Source organism: Lathyrus oleraceus, chromosome 4 (genome assembly GCF_024323335.1).
Source record: "Lathyrus oleraceus cultivar Zhongwan6 chromosome 4, CAAS_Psat_ZW6_1.0, whole genome shotgun sequence".
In the NCBI taxonomy this organism is placed as follows: domain Eukaryota; kingdom Viridiplantae; phylum Streptophyta; class Magnoliopsida; order Fabales; family Fabaceae; genus Lathyrus; species Lathyrus oleraceus.
In genome coordinates, this window is record NC_066582.1 from 23,791,293 (window position 1) to 23,812,262 (window position 20,970).

Here is a 20,970-nt window from a genome sequence, read left to right on the forward strand (position 1 = left end):
GTTTTTTTTAATATCACTCATTTTATAATCTAATATCTTTTCACATTTCAGTTCATCTGGCGATCATATCTAAACTTGGATCATGACCATGAAATCAACGAACACGACGCAGCCGTTTGGACTGCATGCACACCGATCATAAGATTCACCAATGTGGAGATGCACCATAGTGATCATGTTAAATTGAAGTTCGGTATCCTTCAACATATCCCAGATCCCCCGACAAGCCTCGAAGAATGACATTTACAAAAAGTTAATGACCAATGGAACTTTAACCCTTGGCAAAGCTTCGCTAGATCTGAGTGTCGAAAATGGAAGCACCGACAAGACCATGTCTTAACTGACGCTGTGATGCCAACCGAAGAAAAACCAACTCATAATTATATGGCTTGGTATAGATCGGTTGGATTTGAGTTCCTCGGCGAGGATATGTACTTATACGACCCACGCCAGGTAACTTACATACAAGAAGGTTCAACATCTAACCCCTAATAACATTGCCAGATCGGTTACTCACAACCCCTTATCCATCAAAATTTTCGGCCCACAAACAGACAAACCTACGATCCTAACATGCCAAACACCCAATCATAATACCAAGAGTGTACCCCATACCACCACCAACAAGTAGATCATCATCAAGACACCTAACTTCGTTATGCACCCAACACATCACCCTACCATAGCAACCTTAGCCAAAACACTCAGCGATCATTTAACATCAACCGTCCTTCCTCCTACAATAGCCAAGAAGCCCAAACATCACAAAACCAAAACATGCAACAACCATATGGCTACCAAACACCACAACAATCATTTCAACCTTTCCTAGGTGCATAAGTCAATCCAATTGATGACACCTCTTTAACTTATAGAGCAGACGCCAATTCATCTGGCGTCACCTCTTCAAAATGAGGTAGTTTGAAAATTAGTCTAAAAAGTGGATTATTTTAGATTTTTTTAATAAAAAAATGGATTATTTGAACAAAAATTCAATATTTATAATTATAATTAATGTATTATATTTTTTTAAAAGAAAACAAACAAATATATGACACAGATAAAAATATAGATTAATATTTTAATCTTTGATTTGAAAAAATATATAAATAAATCAAAAACTTAAAAAAGTAAATTAATAATTATTAATTGTTACAATTGATGTGACATTATTGTATAGAGGAGTCTCAAGACACTTTTTTTTTCTTTGAGAGAGACACTTACTCTGATAATAATAATTAGACTTGAAATGCATAATATTTTCATCTCATAATTACAACTTGAAATACATAACGTTTTCATCTCATTAAAATTACAATAATTTCGTTTTTAAATTTACTTTACAACAACTTATGAAAGTGAAAATGAGAAAGACACTATATCTATTATTGGATAAGTGAATAAGTTACAAAACAAAAACACATACAAAATATAAATGTTATAAAAATCCAAATGAATAGAAAAATACAAATTATCTAACCGCGCATAAAATATAATTGCAAAATATATGAAGACATCAAAGACTGCATTAAACCGAAATGAATAAAGAACCAAAAATCATCTAAATGCAGAAAATATTTGTGCTGATCATATCAAATGAGAAAGATAATATATTTGCAAGAGAGAAAATGGAATTACAAACTTGAATCATTTACACATCACATATAATGATGAAGGTAGTGAAGTAAAATTTTACTTGCTTTGAAAATTCACAATTGATCCTCAATCCCCTAAAATTTCAAACTTTCATAAAGTAGTTAAAAAGTAATATGTAATAAAAAAAAAAAACTTGCTGGAGTGATTAGAGTGTTGTAACGTGACCGATAAAATAAAGAAATTGTTGAGATCTTATACTATTTCATCAGGCTATTTCGTGTTCATAATAATCATAGTTGATTTTGTTGCACGTTGCCTTGTGCCTTTTATTATATAAAAGTTGTACCATTTGTACCTTATGTATTATTGGTTAATTGTTTCTCAATTCCAATATTTGAGAGGAAAAAGAATTAAATTTATTTGTGGAAATAATATTTGATAACACTAAATATATTTATTCCGATAAATTGTGGAGGAGTAATAGGAAATATATAAGTGAGAGGCTTATATTTATGGTTAATTTAAATCACAAATTATTTAGCTTGTATGTCACTATAAATTTTTCATACATTTTGTAGACCAAGAACAATAGAAATATATAGTGTAATAAAGTGATTCTTCTTTAGATATCCTTATTCATACAAGTCTTGTTCAATTTTAGTGAGTTCTATATTTCATATCATTAATAGAAACAAAATATCTGATGTGGCTCTTACAATTAGTATCAGAGCAAACGTCAAAATTTAGAGTGGTAAAATTTTATTTCTTGAAGAAAATGGCTTCTACTAGCGGAACCGTCAAGGTTGGGAAATATAAAATAGAGAAGTTCAAGGAAAAATGATTTTTCTTATTGGAGGATGCAGATGAAAAATCATCTTATATCACAAAAGTTGCATAAGGCGTTAGCGGGGAAAGAACAAAAACTTGTGAGTATGAAGGATGAGGATTCGAAAGAGCTAAATCTTGAAGCACAAGCAGCGATAATCTTATGCCTTGAGAGGGATGTTGCTTTCTTGGTTAATGAAAAAGCAACAGCTGCCACCGTGTGGCCAAAGTTAGAGAATAATTTTATGATGTAAACTCTACTTGAAATCCAAACTGTATACATGCAAGATGGAGGAAGGCACCTCAATCCGGGATCATGTCAATAAGTTTGATACGACTATATCAGACTTAAAAGATATAGATGTAAAGATTGATGAAGAAGACCAGGCACTCATGTTACTACTTTCATTACCAGAGTCCTATGAAAATTTAGTCCACACATTGATGCTTATAGGTGATACTCTAACAATGCATGAGACAAGAATATCACTTTTAGCAGATGATCTTCGAAAGGTTGCTACAAGTGGGATGTCGAGTTGTGGAAGAGAACATAGAGAACAAGCTCAAGGATTGTTTGCTACTAGAGGGAAGACAAATGAAAGAGGACAAGGAGGGAGAAGGGAGTATAAATTAAAATCTAATGCTCCTAGAGAAAGAGCGTGCTTTAAATGTGGTGAGCATGGACACTTTAAAGCAAATTTCCCAAATAAGAGGGTATTATTTAAGAAGTAGACCAACGACAGCAACAACTCCAAAAGTAAGCAACAAAATTTATCAGAGGCGAGTTATGTCTCAAATGATGAGGAAGATTGTTTCTCTATCTCAGAGAAAGACCATGATATTTCCGGTAAGTGGATGCTTGATTCAGGAGCCTCACACCATATGTGCCCAAATAGGAAGTGGTTTACTATCTACCAAAGTATAGATGGTGGAACTGTTTTAATGGGAAACAACCATGCTTACAAAATTATGGGGTATGGTACAATACGAATCAAGATGCATGATTGAGCGGTAAGGAGTTTGAGGAACGTGAGACATGTCCCTAATTTGCGGAAAAACCTTATTTCTCTTGGTGTATTAAAGGAAAATGGTTGTAAAATAATCTTGGAAAATCGAGTCTTAAAGGTTGTCCGTGGTTTGTTGGTTGTGATGAAGGGAGTTCGTCATAGGAATATTTATCCTCTTATATGTGAAATTGTCATAGGAGATTTGGCAGCTGGAATCAGAGGAAGTAAAGATCAAATAGAATGCACGAGGATATGGCACATGCACCTTGGGCATATGTCAGATAAGGGTTTATCACTGCTTAGTGGGAAAGGTTTGTTGAAGAACATGAATAAACCATGTATGGAATTATGTGAACATTGTGTGTATGGAAAAGCACATCGCTTGAAGTTCTCTACAAGCAAGCACAAAATCAGAGGATTGTTAGACTATGTGCATACTGATGTTTAGGGTCCGGCTAAAGTTACTTCTAAGGGTGGTCCTAGGTACTTTGTTACATATGTTGATGACCATTTGAGGTATGCTTGGATTTATTTTCTTAAGCATAAGAATGAGGTATTTGATGTTTTCAAGTGTTGGAAAGCAATGGTTGAGAACATAACAGGTAGAAAGTTGAAAACTCTGCGATCGGATAATGGTACAGAGTATACGGGTGGAGCTTTTAAGAGGTTTTGTAATCAAGAAGGCATTGTTAGACATTGGACGGTCATAGGCACACCACAACAGAATGGAGTTGCAGAAAGACTGAACCGTACACTTCTTGAGAAAGTAAGGTGTATGCACTCTAATTCTGGGTTAGGTCGAGAATGGTGGGCATAATCAGTTGCTACAGCTTGTTATGTAGTAAACAGATCCCCACATTCCAATTTAGGTGGAAACACGCCCTATAGGGTATGGTCAGGTGAACATGCTGATTATGAAAGACTGCATTTTTTTGGATGCACAACCTATTATCACGTTAAGGATAACAAACTTGATAATAGAGCCAAGAAAGCTATCTTTCTAGGATATGCAAAAGGGGTCAAAGGCTATCGTCATTGGAGTGTAGAAGAGTCTAAGTTTGTGATCAGCATGGATGTTACATTTGATGAAAAATCTTTGACATCTTCACTAGCGATAGGATTCTCCACCTGACCACGATTAGAATATGATTTCTCTTTAGATTATATCTCAAAGTTGTCAAATTACCAATTGTTAGAGCCGCAGCGAATATTTTTCTTCTATTAATGATATGAAATATAGAACTCACTAAAATTGAACAAGACTTTATGAATAAAGATATCTAAAGAAGAATCACTTTATTACACTCTATATATTTCTATTGTTCTTGGTCTACAAAATGTATGAAGAATTTATAGTGACATACAAGCTAAATAATTTGTGGATTTAAATTAACCACAAATATAAGCCTCTAACTTATATCCTTCCTATTACTCCTCCACAATTTACCGGAGTAAATTACATTCCATATTTAGTATTACCAAATATTTTCCCACATTATTCTTTCTAAAAATGAATTTTACTTACGATTGCTAGCTTAACGAGCTCAAATGACACTAGTGTGTCAAATTTAAATTGACACCAAATTATAACCATCATATAACCTAAGCTCACATTATTCCCTTACAAAATCACATGATAATCTTCATATATGATTTTTACCACTAGGTAGTTAATTAAAATTTTCCCCAAAAAGGCAACACTATTAATTTTATCTTTTTCCTTTTTGAATAATTGGCCTGCCCTCTTTTGTTTTTCAATTTGTGTATCCTAATTAAAATCACTGATCGCCAACTTTTCTTTTTCAATATATATAAATGATGTTCAAATATGTGTCAAATTAAGAACTTTGATGTATGAGACAAATAAAAATGTTAACCAAAATAAATGATCACAAGAAAAATTTATTTGACAAAGAATATAAGAAAGTTCAGAATAAAATAAAATAGGAGAACACGTCATATTTATTTACCTAGTTTGATTAAACTGATTTACTATACGGGTGAGTGAAGCTCGCCAATCGAATATAGTTCAAGATTTTTTATCATAGATTACGAGACACGTTACAATAAAATAGTCTTCTAAGTTTACAAAAACATCTCATATTTTCTATCAAAATGTTTCATAGTCTCTTTTCCTCTCAATAAATAAATCAAACAAATCGAATGTGTTTCTTAATCCTCTTAATATTTCCAAAGGATTTTCAATTATTAGAATAATTGAATCCTAAAAATTTCTAATATTGTCTCCCTAAGTTTATCTTTATCTCACTAAGATTATAGCCACATATTCCATAGTCCTGCAAAACTAATAGAGTAGTACATATATAAAGGCTTGAAACTCCGATAGACTAGAATTTCGAGTATGATCTGTGATCCAGCGTGATTGGCCTAATAGTGTTGAAAACTGCATAAAGTTAATAAATCAATTGATATTTTGAGGCATGTTTCCACGACTCACTACCTTGGCTCAAAATCGATGGTGAGACCAATTTAGCCATCAACCACATTCTTGATCACTCTAAAACTTGAATCATTATTTAGCTAACTTGTTGAAGCCTGATAAATACTTGAACCTTGATCTAGGAGCTTAAATCTACTTGCCTCCAACCACCATTTATTTCTCAAATAGTCTCACAATCAAAGAATGCATCTCATTATTCACCTCCTTCAACCACTTTTGACTCCCCATTTTCTTTTAAATGTCTCCTTAAATGTGTTTGGTTCTAAGTCTTAAAACACTTCAAGAACATTCAAAGCATAGCAAATAAGGTTAGAATAATTGTATCTCTGGGATGGTACAATTTCCATCCTTACCATATCAAAAGCTAAATGATAATTATATTGCACTATAGATTTCCCCTCGCTAGAACTAGAAGCATGAACCTTAACTTCTTCCTCATCTCTAGTCTCCTTAATAGGAATCCCTACCATAAATTGAGTCTTCTCCATCATAACTTCCTTGATAATGATGAATTTTGATCCTCTAGGTTACACTTTCCACAACTTGTAACCTTTCACACCTTTTGGATAACCAATAAAGACGCACTTTAAATCCCTAGTATCAAACTTATCTTGCTTGATATTCACAATTGCCAAAGTTTTGAATACCTTCAAATTAAATTAGCCTATTGGTATCTCACTCCAAAACTCCATAGGTATCTTGAAGTTTATTTATTTGAATGTGCATTTGTAGATCATATAAGATGTTGTAGGAACAACCTTATCCCCAAAATATATTTGAGAATCCGACTCCCAACAACATGCACCTTACGCTTTTCAAAGCGATCATTTCCAACGTTCAACTAGGCAAATTTTTTTAGGTGTGTCAGAAATAACTCTACGCCTTTTTATTCATTGTTTCATGCAAAAATTTCTCTATAACAAACTCCAGTCCATTGTCATTTCTTTTGTCACTATCATACCTTAATCTCAAACTCCACAACTTGCTTCTATTACAAAAGTATTTACTATCTAATAATGCATGACTAAGAACAATTAAACCATATATAATATATAACCCACATATTTTATACCCTTTAGCAATGATAAAAACACTATTCAAAATTTTCAATAACACGTGTTCAACTTTATATCCTAGATCATGAAACATGCATATGGATAACAAATTTCGCTTAAGCTCAAGAATACACCTAACATTTCATAGAAGGAACTCATAGATATCAAACATTTTAAGTCTAATCATACGTTCCATGGATTTTGCAAGCCTTATTATCATCAAGTCGAACGACTTTTCCTTTTTTCCACTCCAAAGTCTCAAAGTATTCTTTCCTTCGAAACATGTGATAAGATAATCCCGAGTCCAAGATCCAACTTTTCTCAGTGTACAAACTCTTCACACCTAGTACACTAACACTTTCATAACATCCTTATTTGAGGCAACCACAATCTTATCAAAATCATTATTTCCCCTCTCTCGTAAAAATCCTTCTTGAAATAACTATTTTTATGGCAAAATAATCATTTTACCACTGACTTACCGAAACCTTTGTATTTGGACTTCCCTCTACTCTTATTAATTTATTTTGAAACATTTATTAATCCTTCATTATTATCGTCAATCTTCAAATCCTTCATCACTGGTATCTCTTTGTATCTTACATATGTGTGGACTTTATTAAAGGTGACAATAGCTTCCTTTCAATAAAGAAGTCCGCCCTTTAAATTATCAAAGGATATGGGTAGTGAGCTTTATAATAGTAGATTCTTTTCCTTATCATCAATCTTAATCTCAATATTTTCTAGGTCATAAATGATCTTGTGAAATTATTTGAATTGCTCCACAATGGATTTGTTTTCTACCATTTCAGATGAGTAAAGTTGTTTTTCAGATACAATTTATGAGATAAAGACTTGATCATATACAATTATTCAAACTTTACAAATATCTTAACCACAACCTTCTCCATAAATACTTTCAATGAGATTTTATCTCAAGGCACAAGATGATGACACTCCCGACCTTATCCATCTTGTCATTTTTTTTACTTGTGTTATGCACACTTTTTCTAGTTAAGATTGCTTACATCATCTCTTTCCACAACCAAAAAATTGTTGCCCTCATAAAACATCTCAATGTCCCATTTATAACCCATTGTGCTCACTTGTCAACTTAACTCATTTTTCTCACAGTAGACACCACTTGTTATGTAATAGATTTGAAAATATGAAACACACTAAAAATTTGATGTGTGGGATAAATAACAATGAGAACCAAAATAAATGTCCTTAATAAAAATTAATATGCCAAACAACATATGTAAACACATATGGTTCTATATGCTTAAATAAGTTTGATTATGTCAAATGGGAACAAATAGTCTTGATTGAAGGAAAAGAAAAACAAGAAATGGGAGTTTGAATTGTTTTCACGGAAAATAAAAACTTTTAGCAACGCTACACACACAAAGATGATAACAAACAACACAAAATTTTATCATGGTTCACTTGAAAATCAAAGCTACTCCAGTCCACCCGGCCAAGGTGATTTCACCTTTAATAAGGACTTAATCTAATAATCTAGAAAGATTACAACAAACGACAAAGAATACAACGATCTCTTAGCCCTCTCAAGTCTACAAACTTCACAAGTCACTTGAGTAATTTACAACAACTATTTTTGAATTACAAGAATGTGTTTGGTGCTTCTAGATAAGCAATATGAACATAATTGAAAATGATGATCAATTATCACACTTAGAGCAACAACTCGTGTGTGATAACTAAAATATATAATAACAAGAATTTGGTATATGATTCAAATTAGATGTGCAGAATTCTTGTGTGATAGCTTCGTATCTTGGTATGATGATATTTAGGCCTTTTTATAGTGCTTGGAGATGATACTGTTGAATAGAGTATTGATGCTGATATCTTGTCAATTATGAGACTTAATGACATTAATTTTATTATCCTTTCCATAGCAGTTTTGGAGAGTATTCAATATTATCCATATAGAGATTCATACCATACTTGGAATACTTCTTTGTTAAGTTATTGATTTTGATCTGTTGGTCGTGATTCAGAGTGCGCGGAATTCATATTCTTTTCTCAGATCTTGTATTCTTTGGATAGTTGTCTATTGTGTCTTATTCAGATAGTTCTTGACTGATCTTCAATTTATAAAGTCTTCTGATGTAAGGATCTTCAGAGTTTTCATATGTAGGATCTTCATATGTCTTTAGATTTTGTGAGTGATTCTTTTCGACAGCTTGACTTCAGCATCAGATAAGATATCTTTAACTCTAAGTCAGTTGTTTTGGACTTTGTGTGATGTCAGATGTTGTTTCATCATATTCATTTTTCATTAGAGTCCTGCACACTTAGAAAAATTTATTAGGGTACCAAAATGTTTCACTCTTTGTTATCATCAAAACTTAGAGATAAATTGCAGAACCAAAATCTTGTTATAACAATCTCCCCCTTTTTGATGATGATAAAGCTTTAGACTGTTGATGAAACAATGATACTTCATAGTATTTAGAGGAAAATAAATTCAGAGTCAGATATAATATGACTCCCCCTGAGATTAGCAAGCTCCCCCTAAATCTGATACTAAGAGAGTTTATAGTTTCTTACTAGAGCCTCTTATGTTGCTTAGCTTGTTTCTCAGATATTCATTTTGATACTTCCTGTAAGAAAACTTAGACTGCGTAGTATGTAGAGTATTAGGAAGTAAGCAGTGCATTATGAGAGTCAGATATTTATTTCATCAGAAGGTTGTTCATCTATTTCTCCCCCTTTTTGTCAGACTCAAAAAGAACATAATAGAGAAAAACAAAACATATAGAGCAACACAAAATTTCAATAAGATAATCTGAGAGAAGTACAAAGAAGAAAAAACAAACATAGAGGCCAAAACACTTAAAAGAAAACACAAAACAGAAAGCCTAAGGTGCCTACGGGTTAGGAGAAGGAGGCCTCCTCTAAAGCAGTTGGGTGAGAAGATTATGGATGTTGGAGTTAACTGAATCTTGCTTGTCGAGTCTGGCTCTCACAAGTTGTTGTTCCTTCTGAAGTTTTTCCATAGTCTAGAGCACCAACATAGTGATGTCAGATGTTGATGACTCACCTCGAGTCAGAGCAACTTCAGTAGACTTAGCAGCTTCCTCTGCAGCAATGTGTGATGCTTCTTCAGCATCAGCTTTAGCAGAAGCGACAACTTTTTCTTCGGCTTCCTTTCTCGCCTTCTCTTCAGCTTCCAGCCTAGCCTTTTCTTCAGCTTCTCGGCGTGCTTTCTCTTCAACTTCCTTGGCCAGACGTGCCTTTAGTCTCTTCTCAACACTTCTGATATAGTCATTTCTGACTTATTCAGAGAGTCCCTTCAACTTGAAGACCTCAGATGTCATCCATCTGAGAAATCCATTCTAGTGAGTCTTTACTTCAGAAGGATTATCACTTAGACTGGATTGTTCAGACAGTGTTCTGAGCTTCACAATTGAGCATTCTGAAAATAAAGCAAATGACTCTTCCAGGGTTAGGAAGGTTGGTTCGGGTTCAGATGTTGGATTAATGGGGTTAGAGGGAATTGGGGTGGTATCAAAAGGTTCAGTGGGAGGTTCAGAAGTTGGTAGGGTTAATGAGGGTGCTGAAGAAGGTGCGGATAAAGATGGTGTAGGTTCATAGGTTTCTGGGACAGACAAGGTCTGTTCAGAGGTTGATGTGTCTTGGAGTTGAGCCAAGGTTGGAGATGAAGGGTCAGGAGTATTTGGCTGATCAGCGTCAGAGGAAAGGTCGTAGTATGGTGGAGATGAGGGAGTTGAAGAGGGAGGTGAAATGGGTTCATTAAGAAGTAAGGCTTCAGATACAGGAAGTGTTGTGGTGGTGAGGTCAAATTATTGTAGAGGGGTGAGGAAGTGTTTGTTTCAGAGTTGTGATGTTCAGAGGGAGTGGGGATGGAGATAGTGGGTTCAGAAGGAGTATAGGTAGAGGATGGTTAAGGTAGAGATGAAGATATTTTCTTTAAACCATAAGTTAAATGAGCTTTAGGGAGATAAGACTTACTTGAGGTAAAAGAGTCCAGAGGCACAGGCGTTCTGGTTACTGAAGGTTCTCCCAACTTCAAAGTCTTCTTCTTCGACTTCCTCTCAGAGGGCTCTCTCATCCTCTTCATGAAGTTGGGTGGATATTCTAGTAGCCAACCCACAGAGAAATCTGAGATATCGATACCTTGAGACGCCTGGTCTTGAAGGTAATGAGCAATAACCTCTAGGGGATCTATCTTGGAGAAAAGGTTCATTGGATGAGGTATCTTCTTCTAATCCTTTAGAGCATCCCAAGAGGTGTCCATAATGGGTTTGACTAAGACTCTGCCAATGACCCCCATGCTCTTCAGATTTCTGCCATTCAGAGTCTTTCTAACATCCACAATTACGTCTTCCATCATGTTGATGGAGATCAGATGGTCCACCATCCCACTTTCTATCAGGACATCAGTGATGAGCCTTCCCAGAGGTATGCATCTTCTGGGCTTCATGTGGTTTCTTGTATCTCTGGTTGAATCCCTCCGATACTTGAATAGAAAAGAGGGAGAATTCAACTTTAATCCCTCGTGGATGTAATACAAGATACACTTATAATCCATATTGATGTAGTCATATGAATTTGAAGTTGGACGATGGTGGATGGTGCCCAGAATAATCTTCATCCAGACCCTTAGATTCTGGTGAAGTTCCTTGTTCTTAGAGGTTTTCCCTTTTGGATTCTGTTTAAAAATTGTGGGGACCATCTCCTGAGAAATGTATTTTTCCCTAGGATTGATATTATAGATCCTTCTGCCCCCAGTTCTCTCCATGTCCAGAAGCTTGGCTATGGACTTTTCTGTGGTGACCATTTTGACTCCCAGGAAGTAGGAAACAATATAGTGGTCGTCGCAGTATGCAAATCTCCAGAATTACTTAACGAGGAAGGAGTAGACAGGACCGTAGATTCTCTGGAAGTAATTTCCCCATCCTTGTTTCTCAAGTTTTGCAGTGAGATCAATTCCATTACGCTTTAAGTTATCAAAGTCCATTAGAGATTCACAGAGAACTTCCAACTTTTCAAATGGCATTGCAAGGTTAATGTGAGGGGGACGATCAAGAACGTGTGGTTCCTTGTAAGTTGTTGTTGAGGTTGTAGCAGTTTGAGTAATTGTTTGTTGTGGAGCTTCAGTATCTTGCTTAGTTGCTTCCATTTGTTGAGAATAGTTGTAGACCTGTTGTTGTTGAGAATCCATTTGGATAAGATGAAGATTGTTGTTGTTGATGAAGGTTGAAAAAGGTTAAAGAAGTTGAAAAGAATTTAAGCACAAGAGGGTTTGTGTAGGTTTGTGAGTGAAAAGTGTGAAAGTGAGAAATATGAAGAATATATATACACAATCATTTAGCATGCAAAACAACAGCATAAAAAGAGGATAGGAAACACCAAAATTAATTAGTTCAGAAATCTGAGTTGACACGCTTGGGGAGAATTAATTGCAGCTAATGATGGTTGTCTAATCTCAAAAATATGCACACTACTCGAGGAGATTTCAACAGTTTAGCTCTTGAGTTCTGAGCTAGACAGTTGTCTAGAAGATCCAAGGCCACACGTTTGAGAAACCAAGTGTTGATGTTTCTGACATCAAGAATACCAAAGGGTTTCTGATTCAGAGGGATTCTAAACTAGATATCGTCTAACTGGTAGAAGTATCGGAACCAGAACCAAATGACCAACAGTGATTAAGTCAGAGCCTATTTTAACATATCCAAAGAGAAGCACGAGTTTAGAATCATTTTGGGCATTCTTCCATGTTTAAATGTTTCAGAATGAAGGAAAATCTATCTTCAACTAAGGGTTTTGTGAAGATATCAACCTATTGATGGTCTGTATCTATGAATTTTAAACTTATTACCCCTTTCTGAACATAGTCTCTGATTAAATGATGTTTAATTTCTATGTGCTTCGCTCGGGAATGTAAAATAGGGTTCTTACTTAAACATATGGCAGTAGTATTATCATAAAAGATAGGGATGTTACTCTCATATATCTGAAAGTCCTCAAGCTGGTTTTTCATCCAGAGCATCTGAGTGTTGCATAGTGAAGCTGAAATATATTCTGCTTCTACAGTTGAGAGTGCAATGGTTGATCGTCTTTTGTTAGCCCATGAGATGAGGTTTTCTCTCAGAAACTGACAGTTCTCAAATGTGTTTTTACATTCCAATCTGTCTCTAGCGTAATCTCCATCATAATACCCAGAAAGCATATACTCTGATGTTTTCTTATACATCAGGCCCATTTTAGGCGTTCCTTTCAGATACCTTAGGATTCTCTTAACATTAGTTAAGTGAGATTCCCTTGGATTTGACTGGAATCTGGCACAAAGACACACACTGAATAATATATTTGGACGTGTAGCAGTCAGATAGAGAAGAGAACCTATCATACCACGATAGAGTTTCTGACAAACCTTTTGACTTACCTCTTCTTTCTCCAGAATGTAAGTGGGGTGCATATGAGTCTTTGCTGGTTTGCTTTCTGACATTTCAAACTTCTTCACAATGTCTTTTATGTATTTGCTTTGATATACATAAGTAGCATCTGATGTTTGATTGATTTGAATTCCCAAAAAGAACTTTAGTTCTTGCATCAGACTCATTTCAAATTCAGCCTGCATTAGCTTAGAAAATTCTTAACAGACAGAGGGGTTAGCAGAACCAAAAATTATGTCATTAACATATATATGACTGATCATAAGGTCGTTTCTAATGTTTTTATTGAAGAGAGTGGAATCGACTTTGCCTCTGATAAAATTATTTTTTAGAAGAAAAGAACTTAGTCTTTCATACCAAGCTCTGGGAGCTTGTTTAAGACCATAAAGTAATTTTTTCAGTTTAAAAACATGTTCTGGACATTTTGAGTTTTCAAAGCCAGGAGGATGATGAACATACATCTCTTCAGAAATATATCCATTCAGAAACTCACTTTTGGCATCCATCTGATATAGTTTGATGGAGGAATTTACAACAAAAGATACAAGTAAACGCATAAATTCTAACCTGGCGATTGGAGCAAAGGTTTCATTGTATTCAATACCTTCTTGTTGACTGTAACCTTGTGCCACCAGTCGTGCTTTGTTTCTGACCACTTCACCCTTTTTATTGAGTTTGTTTTTGTACACACATTTGGTTTTAATCAAGTGGGTTCCCTTGGGTTTTGGTACAAGATCTTATACATCGTTCTTTGCAAATTGATCAAGTTCTTCTTCCATTTCCAGAATCCATTCTTTGTGTTGAAGTGCTTCTTCACGGGATGTTATCTCTATCAGAGATACTAGTCCCATAAGTGTTTCTTCATAACCTTTGAATGTTGATCTTCAGAAACATTTTGTCTATTTCTTGATCTTTTCTGATCGACTGTGACTTCAGGTGCTTTTGACGTTTCCTTTTCTGCTTCTTCAGATTCTTTAGTCTTTTCATCAGAACCTGCAAGTGTTATCTCCGATTCTACAAAATTCTCAACTAGCTTTGACTTTTCAAAGTCAAGCTTACATCAAATCTGACATGTATTGATTCTTCCACAATTAGTGTTTCTGTATTGTATACTCTATAGCCTTTAGAGTTTTCTGAGTATCCCAACATAATACACTTTTGTGCTTTAGAGTCAAACTTGTTCAGATTATCTTTAGTATTTAAGGTAAAACAAGAACATCCAAATGGCTGAAAATAGGAAATGTTGGCTTTTCTTCCCTTACACACGATGTATTCACAGCTTCAGTCCAGAAAGTGCTTAGCTACATTTGTTTCATTGATCATGGTTGTGGCTATTTCTTGGAGAGTCCTGTTCTTCCTTTCTACAACTCCATTTTATTTTGGAGTTCTAGGACAAGAGAAATCATGGGATGTTCCATTTGAATCAAAAATCTCTTCAAAAAGTATGTTTTCAAATTCGCCACCATAATCACTTCTGACTCAGATGATTTTAGAGTCAAATTCATTTTGCACTTTTAAGCAGAAACTAGTGAACACAAAATGTGACTCATTCTTGTGTCTTAGGAATTTTACCCATGTCCAATGACTATAATCATCAACAATGATAAGTCCATACTTCTTACCATTGATTGACGTTGTCTTAACAGGTCCAAACAAGTCAATGTGTAGAAGTTCCAGAGGCTTACAGGTAGAAACAACATTTTTATTTTTAAAAGTTGTTTTAGAAAATTTTCTCTTCTGACATGCCTCACAAAGAGCATCTGAAGAAAACTTCAGCTTAGGTAGGCCCCTGACTAACTCAAGTTTATTTAGCTGAAAAATCCTCCTCATGCTAATGTGACCCAAGTGTTTATGCCACACCCATTGCTCTTCATTTACAGACATTAAACATTTTACATTTTAATATTTTAGATCTGAAAGCTTAATTTTGTAAATGTTGTTCTTCCTCTTACCAGTGAAAAGGACTGTGCCATTTTTCTGATTAATAGCTTTGTATATTTTTTGATTGAAGATTATATCATAACCGTTATCACTTAATTGACTTATGGGTAAAAAGTTATGCATTAATCCTTCTACATAAAAGACATCAGAAATAGAGGGAAGAGGTCCATTACCAACCGTTCCAGATCCTCTGATTCTTCCTTTCTGATTTCCTCTAAAGCCTACAAAGCCAGCGTATTTAAGTTCCAGACTTTGGAACATATGCTTTCTTCCCGTCATGTGTCGTGAGCATCCAGAGTCCAGGTACCATGATTGGTGTTTTAACTCTGTTGCACAAGATATTTGCAACATATACTATTTTATCTTTTTATTACCCAGAATCTTTTGGGTCCTTTATGATTAGTTCTCCCAGAGTTTTTGGAAACTTTGAATTTTCTGGCATTATTAAATTTTTGTGTTTGTGCATGTGTGTAATGATAAGAAAAAAGAGATTTAGGTTTATCTTCTGCATAAGGTATTAGCTCATCTTCATCAGAGTCGTATCCAATTCCTCTTTTCTTATTGTGACTAACACCATAAATCATAGAAGCCATTTTTCAGAAATTTCTGAATTTTTTTTCATATTTATATATGATGGTGTCAGAAGTTGGTGGAGCTTTGGAAAGAGTTTATTCAAGTTTTAAACATTTTTTGGTTGAAAATTCATTTTCTTTTTCAAGGACAAAATTGTTTCCTTTAAGTTCAGAAACTTCTTTCTCAAGCTTATCACACTCTTCAACAGTTTCTTCATGGACCCTTTTTAGGATCTTGAATTTATGTCGAAGCTTATGATAAGAGCTTGGAGATTCTGATAAACATGCTTCCATATCAGAGCGAGAGAAATCAGAAAATACCTCTTCAGAGTCGGGTTCCTTTTCGGATGAACTTCTAGATGTGGTAGCCATGAATGCAACATTTGCATGTTCCTCTTCAGAGTCAGATTCTGAAGCGTCAGATTCAGAGTCATCCCAGGTTGCCATGAGCCCCTTCTTAGTTTTGAATGAGTTTTTCTTGAATCCTTCGTTTCTGGAACTATCTTTCTTGAGCTTTGGACATTCATTTATGTAGTGTCTTGGTTCTTTACATTCATAGCAGGTTACCTCTTTGTTTAGTCTGCCTCTGGAAGTTGACTCAGGAAGATCTCCCTTATGTCTGGGTCTTTTGAAGTTGTTATTCCTTTTTCTCTAGAGTTGTTTGACTCTTCTTCATCATCTGAATCTTCCTTTTCAAAGTCATCGTCGTCTTCTTCTTCAGCTTGAAAGGCTTTGTTCCTTTCTGGCTTTCTTCTTTCAGATCTGGACTTCAAAGCCACTGATTTTCTTTTCTTTTGAGGTTCATCTTCCTCTAGTTCTATCTCATGACTCTTAAGGGAGCCGATGAGTTCTTCTAGGCTTATGTTGTCCAGATCCTTGGATAACTTTAAAATAGTAACCATAGGTCTCCATTTCTTTGGAAGACTTCTGATTATCTTTTTGACATGATTTGTAGTTGTGTATCCTTTGTCCAGAACCTTGAGTTCTGCAACTAAAGTTTGGAATCTAGAAAATATTACCTCAACAACTTCATCATCCTCCATTCTGAAAGCTTCATATTTTTGGATTAAGGCCAGAGCCTTAGTCTCTTTGACTTGATTATTGCCTTCGTGAGTCATCTTTAGGGAATCAAAGATTTCTTTAGTTGTTTCCCTGTTGGTGATCTTTTCGTATTCATTGTAGGATATTACATTCAACAGAATAGTTATGGCTTTGTGGTGATTCTTGAAGTCACGCTTTTGATCATCACTCATTTTGTTTCTTGCAATGACAATACCGGGAGCATATACATGTGGTTCATAACCATTTGTAACAATGTCCCATAGATCAGCGTAATAACCTAGGAAGAAACTTTCAGTTATCTCCTTCCGATAATCAAATTTCTCTCCATCGAATACTGGAGGTTTAGCGTTGTAGCTATCTCTTTCATTGGTGTTAGCCATGATGTTTTTCTCACACTGGATCTCTCTATACTGTTAAGTGTTTGATTCAAAAATCAGCAACAGAGCTGAAGCTCTGATACCAATTGAAGGTAGAGAAAAATAAGAAAGGGGGGTTTGAATTGTTTTCATAGACAATAAAAACTCTTAGCAACGCTACACATAGAAAGATAATAACAAACAACACATAAGTTTATCCTGGTTCACTTGAAAATCAAAGCTACTTCAGTCCACCTGTCCAAGGTGATTTCTCCTTTAATAAGGACTTAATCCAATAATGTAGAAAGATTACAACAAACGTCTAAGAGTACAACGATCTCTTAACCCTTTCAAGTCTACAAACTTCACAAGTCACTTGAGGAATTTACAATAACTATTTTTGAATTACAAGAATGTGTTTGGTGCTTCTAGATAAGCAATATGAACACAATTAAAAACGATGATCAATGATCACACTTAGAGCAACAACTCGTGTGTGATAACTGAAATATAGAATAACAAGAATTTGGTATATGATTCAAATTAGATGTGTAGAATTCTTGTGTGATAGCTTCGTATCTTGTATGATGATAGATGAGCCTTTTTATAGTGCTTGGAGATGATACCGTTGAATAGAGCATCGATGTTGGTATCTTGCCAATTATGGGACTTAATGACATTAATTTTATTGTCCTTTCCATAGCAGTTTTGGAGAGTATTCAATATTATCCATATAGAGATCCATACCATACTTGAAATATTTCTTTGTTAAGTTATTGGTTCTGATCTGTTGGTGTGATTCAGAGTGCATGTAACTCAAATTCTTTTCTCAAATCTTGTATTCTTCAGATAGTTATCTGTTGTGTTTTCTTCAGATAGTTCTTGACGGATCTTCAATTTAGAAAGTCTTCTTATGTAAGGATCTTCAGAGTTTTCATATGTAGGATCTTCAGATGTCTTCAGATTTTGTGAGTGATTCTTTTGGACAACTTGTCTTTAGCGTCAGATAAGATATCTTTAACTCTGAGTCAGCTGTTCTGGACTTTGTGTGATGTCAGATGTTGTTTCATCAGATTCATTTTTCGTTAGAGTCCTGCACACTTAGAAAATTTTATTAGGGTACCAAAATATTTCACTCTTTGTTATCATCAAAACTTAAAGATAAATTGCAGAACCAAAATCTTGTTTTAACATTGATAACGTCAAAAGGAAAACTAAGTAAGATATCAAAAACATCGTCAAACGATAAAGAAAGAACAACTTAAATAAAAAAGTGAGAAGTTTTTTATGATTGACCCAAAAGATTAAATGCAAATAAAAAACGTCAAGAAACAAACTTATCTCCTAAAAGATCGTCATCTGATATTTTCCCTTGTTTTATATCTTTTAAGTTCAATTATGAAAATTAAGTGTGTTACTATTCAAATATTAAGATCATACACACACTCACAAAAATTTCTTAAAATCTTCATCCCTTTTTAAACTTCTCCTAAAAAATCACTTTAGATTTAGCAAAATCTTTTAAAAACTAAGTATAACCGATTAAGAAGTCTGTATATTCGATTATGAAGCGGAATTTGACATGTAATTAGTTATCGAAGTTGTGTATTCTATTGTGAGACGAAATTCGCTAAGTAATCTTTATGAAAACCTAGTAACTGATTATGGTTTGAATTCAAGCTACACTTTCTTTATTTTCTATTGCATATTCGATTATGGACATAGCGTAAATGATTATGGGTCGAATTGAAATTTTCCAAATTTGTCTAAATATTTTATCATATAGGAGGTCTTGTGTTCATTTTAAAATACAAAATAATTTTGAATAACTACTTTTTCTACTCCCACCTTACTCCAAATATTTTTTTATAGACATTTCTTATATAATTTCGGTGTTGAGAAAGTAATTACTTAGTAGAAAATTTTGTGTTATAGCTGCTTAATTTTTTTGATCTGTAATTATAAAATCAAGATATGATGGTTCTCTTGAACTCTAATAAATTATAAAAGTTGCAAGATGATGTTAAAATAAATGCTTGATGTTGTGAGTTGATCTTGCGTTAAAACCACTCTAATAGTAGAAAATTCTCAAGATATAATTGTTAGGAACTAAATGCATGCCTTGTGATTTTAGATCCAACCAGGATAAATTTAGGGTATTTATTTATATCTCTTATCTCTTATATTATTGTTTTTATATATTTTTTATCCTCTTCTTTTTCTCCTCTTTTATAGACATTGCAACATAATCCATATCCGCGATACTTACCCGAATCCACTCCGAAGTTGATGTGAAAAATCCCTTTTGATTGGGTTTGAGTTTGAGTTTGGATTTTTTTCGATTGAAAAATATGGGGACGGGTCGGATAATTGGGACACTAGTACCCACCCCGAACCTGCTCCGTTTATTTCATTATATACATTATTACTTAGTTTTGATGATTTGTAATATTAAATATGTGGTCAATGTTTTGATATTTTGATTTGTATTAATTATTTAAAATATTTGAAATTATGTATGAAATTTTTTCAGGTTGTTTTATTTTATTATTTGTAATATAATTTGATTTTAAAAAAATAAATATTTTTATTTAAAAAAATTATTTTACTAAATGGATTGTGACAGAGTGGGGATACCCGAACCCAACTCGAAGTTAAGTTGGGTTTTAATTCTCCATCCTCGTTTGGATTTGAGACGGGAAACAAGTATTGTCTGGGGATTTTAATTTAGATTTGGAAGAGATAAAAATCGTCACCAATCCGTCTCATTGTCATGTCTACTCTTTTATTATAAACAAATTAAAAATCTCTTTAAATTATTCAAATTTTTGAAAAATCTTTTTTTTCACAATTCACATCTTTCTTGTATTTAAAATGACTCGAGTAACAAGTGACTTCAAAAATTCTTGTTTAAATACTTAATTAATAAATTATCAGTTACAAATGCATAACATTATGTATTTATAAACATGAACCTCGTTGACATTTATAACTCTAAAAGACTAGTTAATTAATTAGGTGGAAGAGTTTTATAACTTAAGCACTACATTGAAATTTGCAGGACTAGACCATACAACTTGTGTCTTTGATTTTTTCCTTTCTACATTATTTGATTGTTTTTACCAATAAATCAACCTGTGACCACTTATTTATTCTCTAAGAGAATAAGATATATTCTACTTTTATTTTAAAAACCTATAAAGTAATGCAAACGGGTGATGGTGATGAATCGACAGTGTAAATTTTTTTAAAGTGACAGTGCATAGTAATTAATCTTATAAGTTAATGGTATGACATGACCGACTGATGAATTCTTATTGGACGAAAGTGTAAAACTATTTTATATTATCGATGCATAACCATTAAACTCGATTCATTTAAACTGGATTCTTATTCTCATGCACTTGTGTGGAATCAAGAAATTGCAGGTGCATAAAGAAATATCTCAAAAGAAAAGTTGAGTAAGATACATAAATCAATGAAATCTTCAAATACCACAATCCATAAGACTATAAGAGGGATATGAAATCATCATCATCATCATCCTCAAAATATTAACCAAACTATATTCATTTCTATATGATAAACAATTGTAAGTGACTGCAAAAATCAATCACTTCTCTCTACTAATTAAAACCTAACA

General features: G+C 33.9%; 1 protein-coding gene across 1 annotated transcript; it reads right to left on the bottom strand.

Annotated features, from left to right (window-relative positions):
• Nucleotides 1-9,976: 9,976 nt before the first annotated feature.
• On the bottom strand, nucleotides 9,977-11,184 carry LOC127135815 (eukaryotic translation initiation factor 4 gamma-like). The gene is made up of 3 exons (XM_051062450.1): nucleotides 10,950-11,184; nucleotides 10,328-10,743; nucleotides 9,977-10,219 (listed from the first exon to the last, which is right to left on the bottom strand). The coding sequence occupies exons 1-3, from the start codon at nucleotides 11,182-11,184 to the stop codon at nucleotides 9,977-9,979; spliced, it is 894 nt and encodes a 297-aa protein (XP_050918407.1).
• Nucleotides 11,185-20,970: the final 9,786 nt, after the last annotated feature.

Coding starts and splice junctions, on each gene's coding strand:
- LOC127135815 (XM_051062450.1), bottom strand. CDS start 11,184: ATGAACCTTTTCTCCAAGATAGATCCCCTAGAGGTTATTGCTCATTAC. Junction 10,744..10,949: donor TCTGGACTCTTTTACCTCAA/GTAAGTCTTATC, acceptor CTGTATCTGAAG/CCTTACTTCTTAATGAACCC. Junction 10,220..10,327: donor TAAGTGATAATCCTTCTGAA/GTAAAGACTCAC, acceptor AGTGTTGAGAAG/AGACTAAAGGCACGTCTGGC.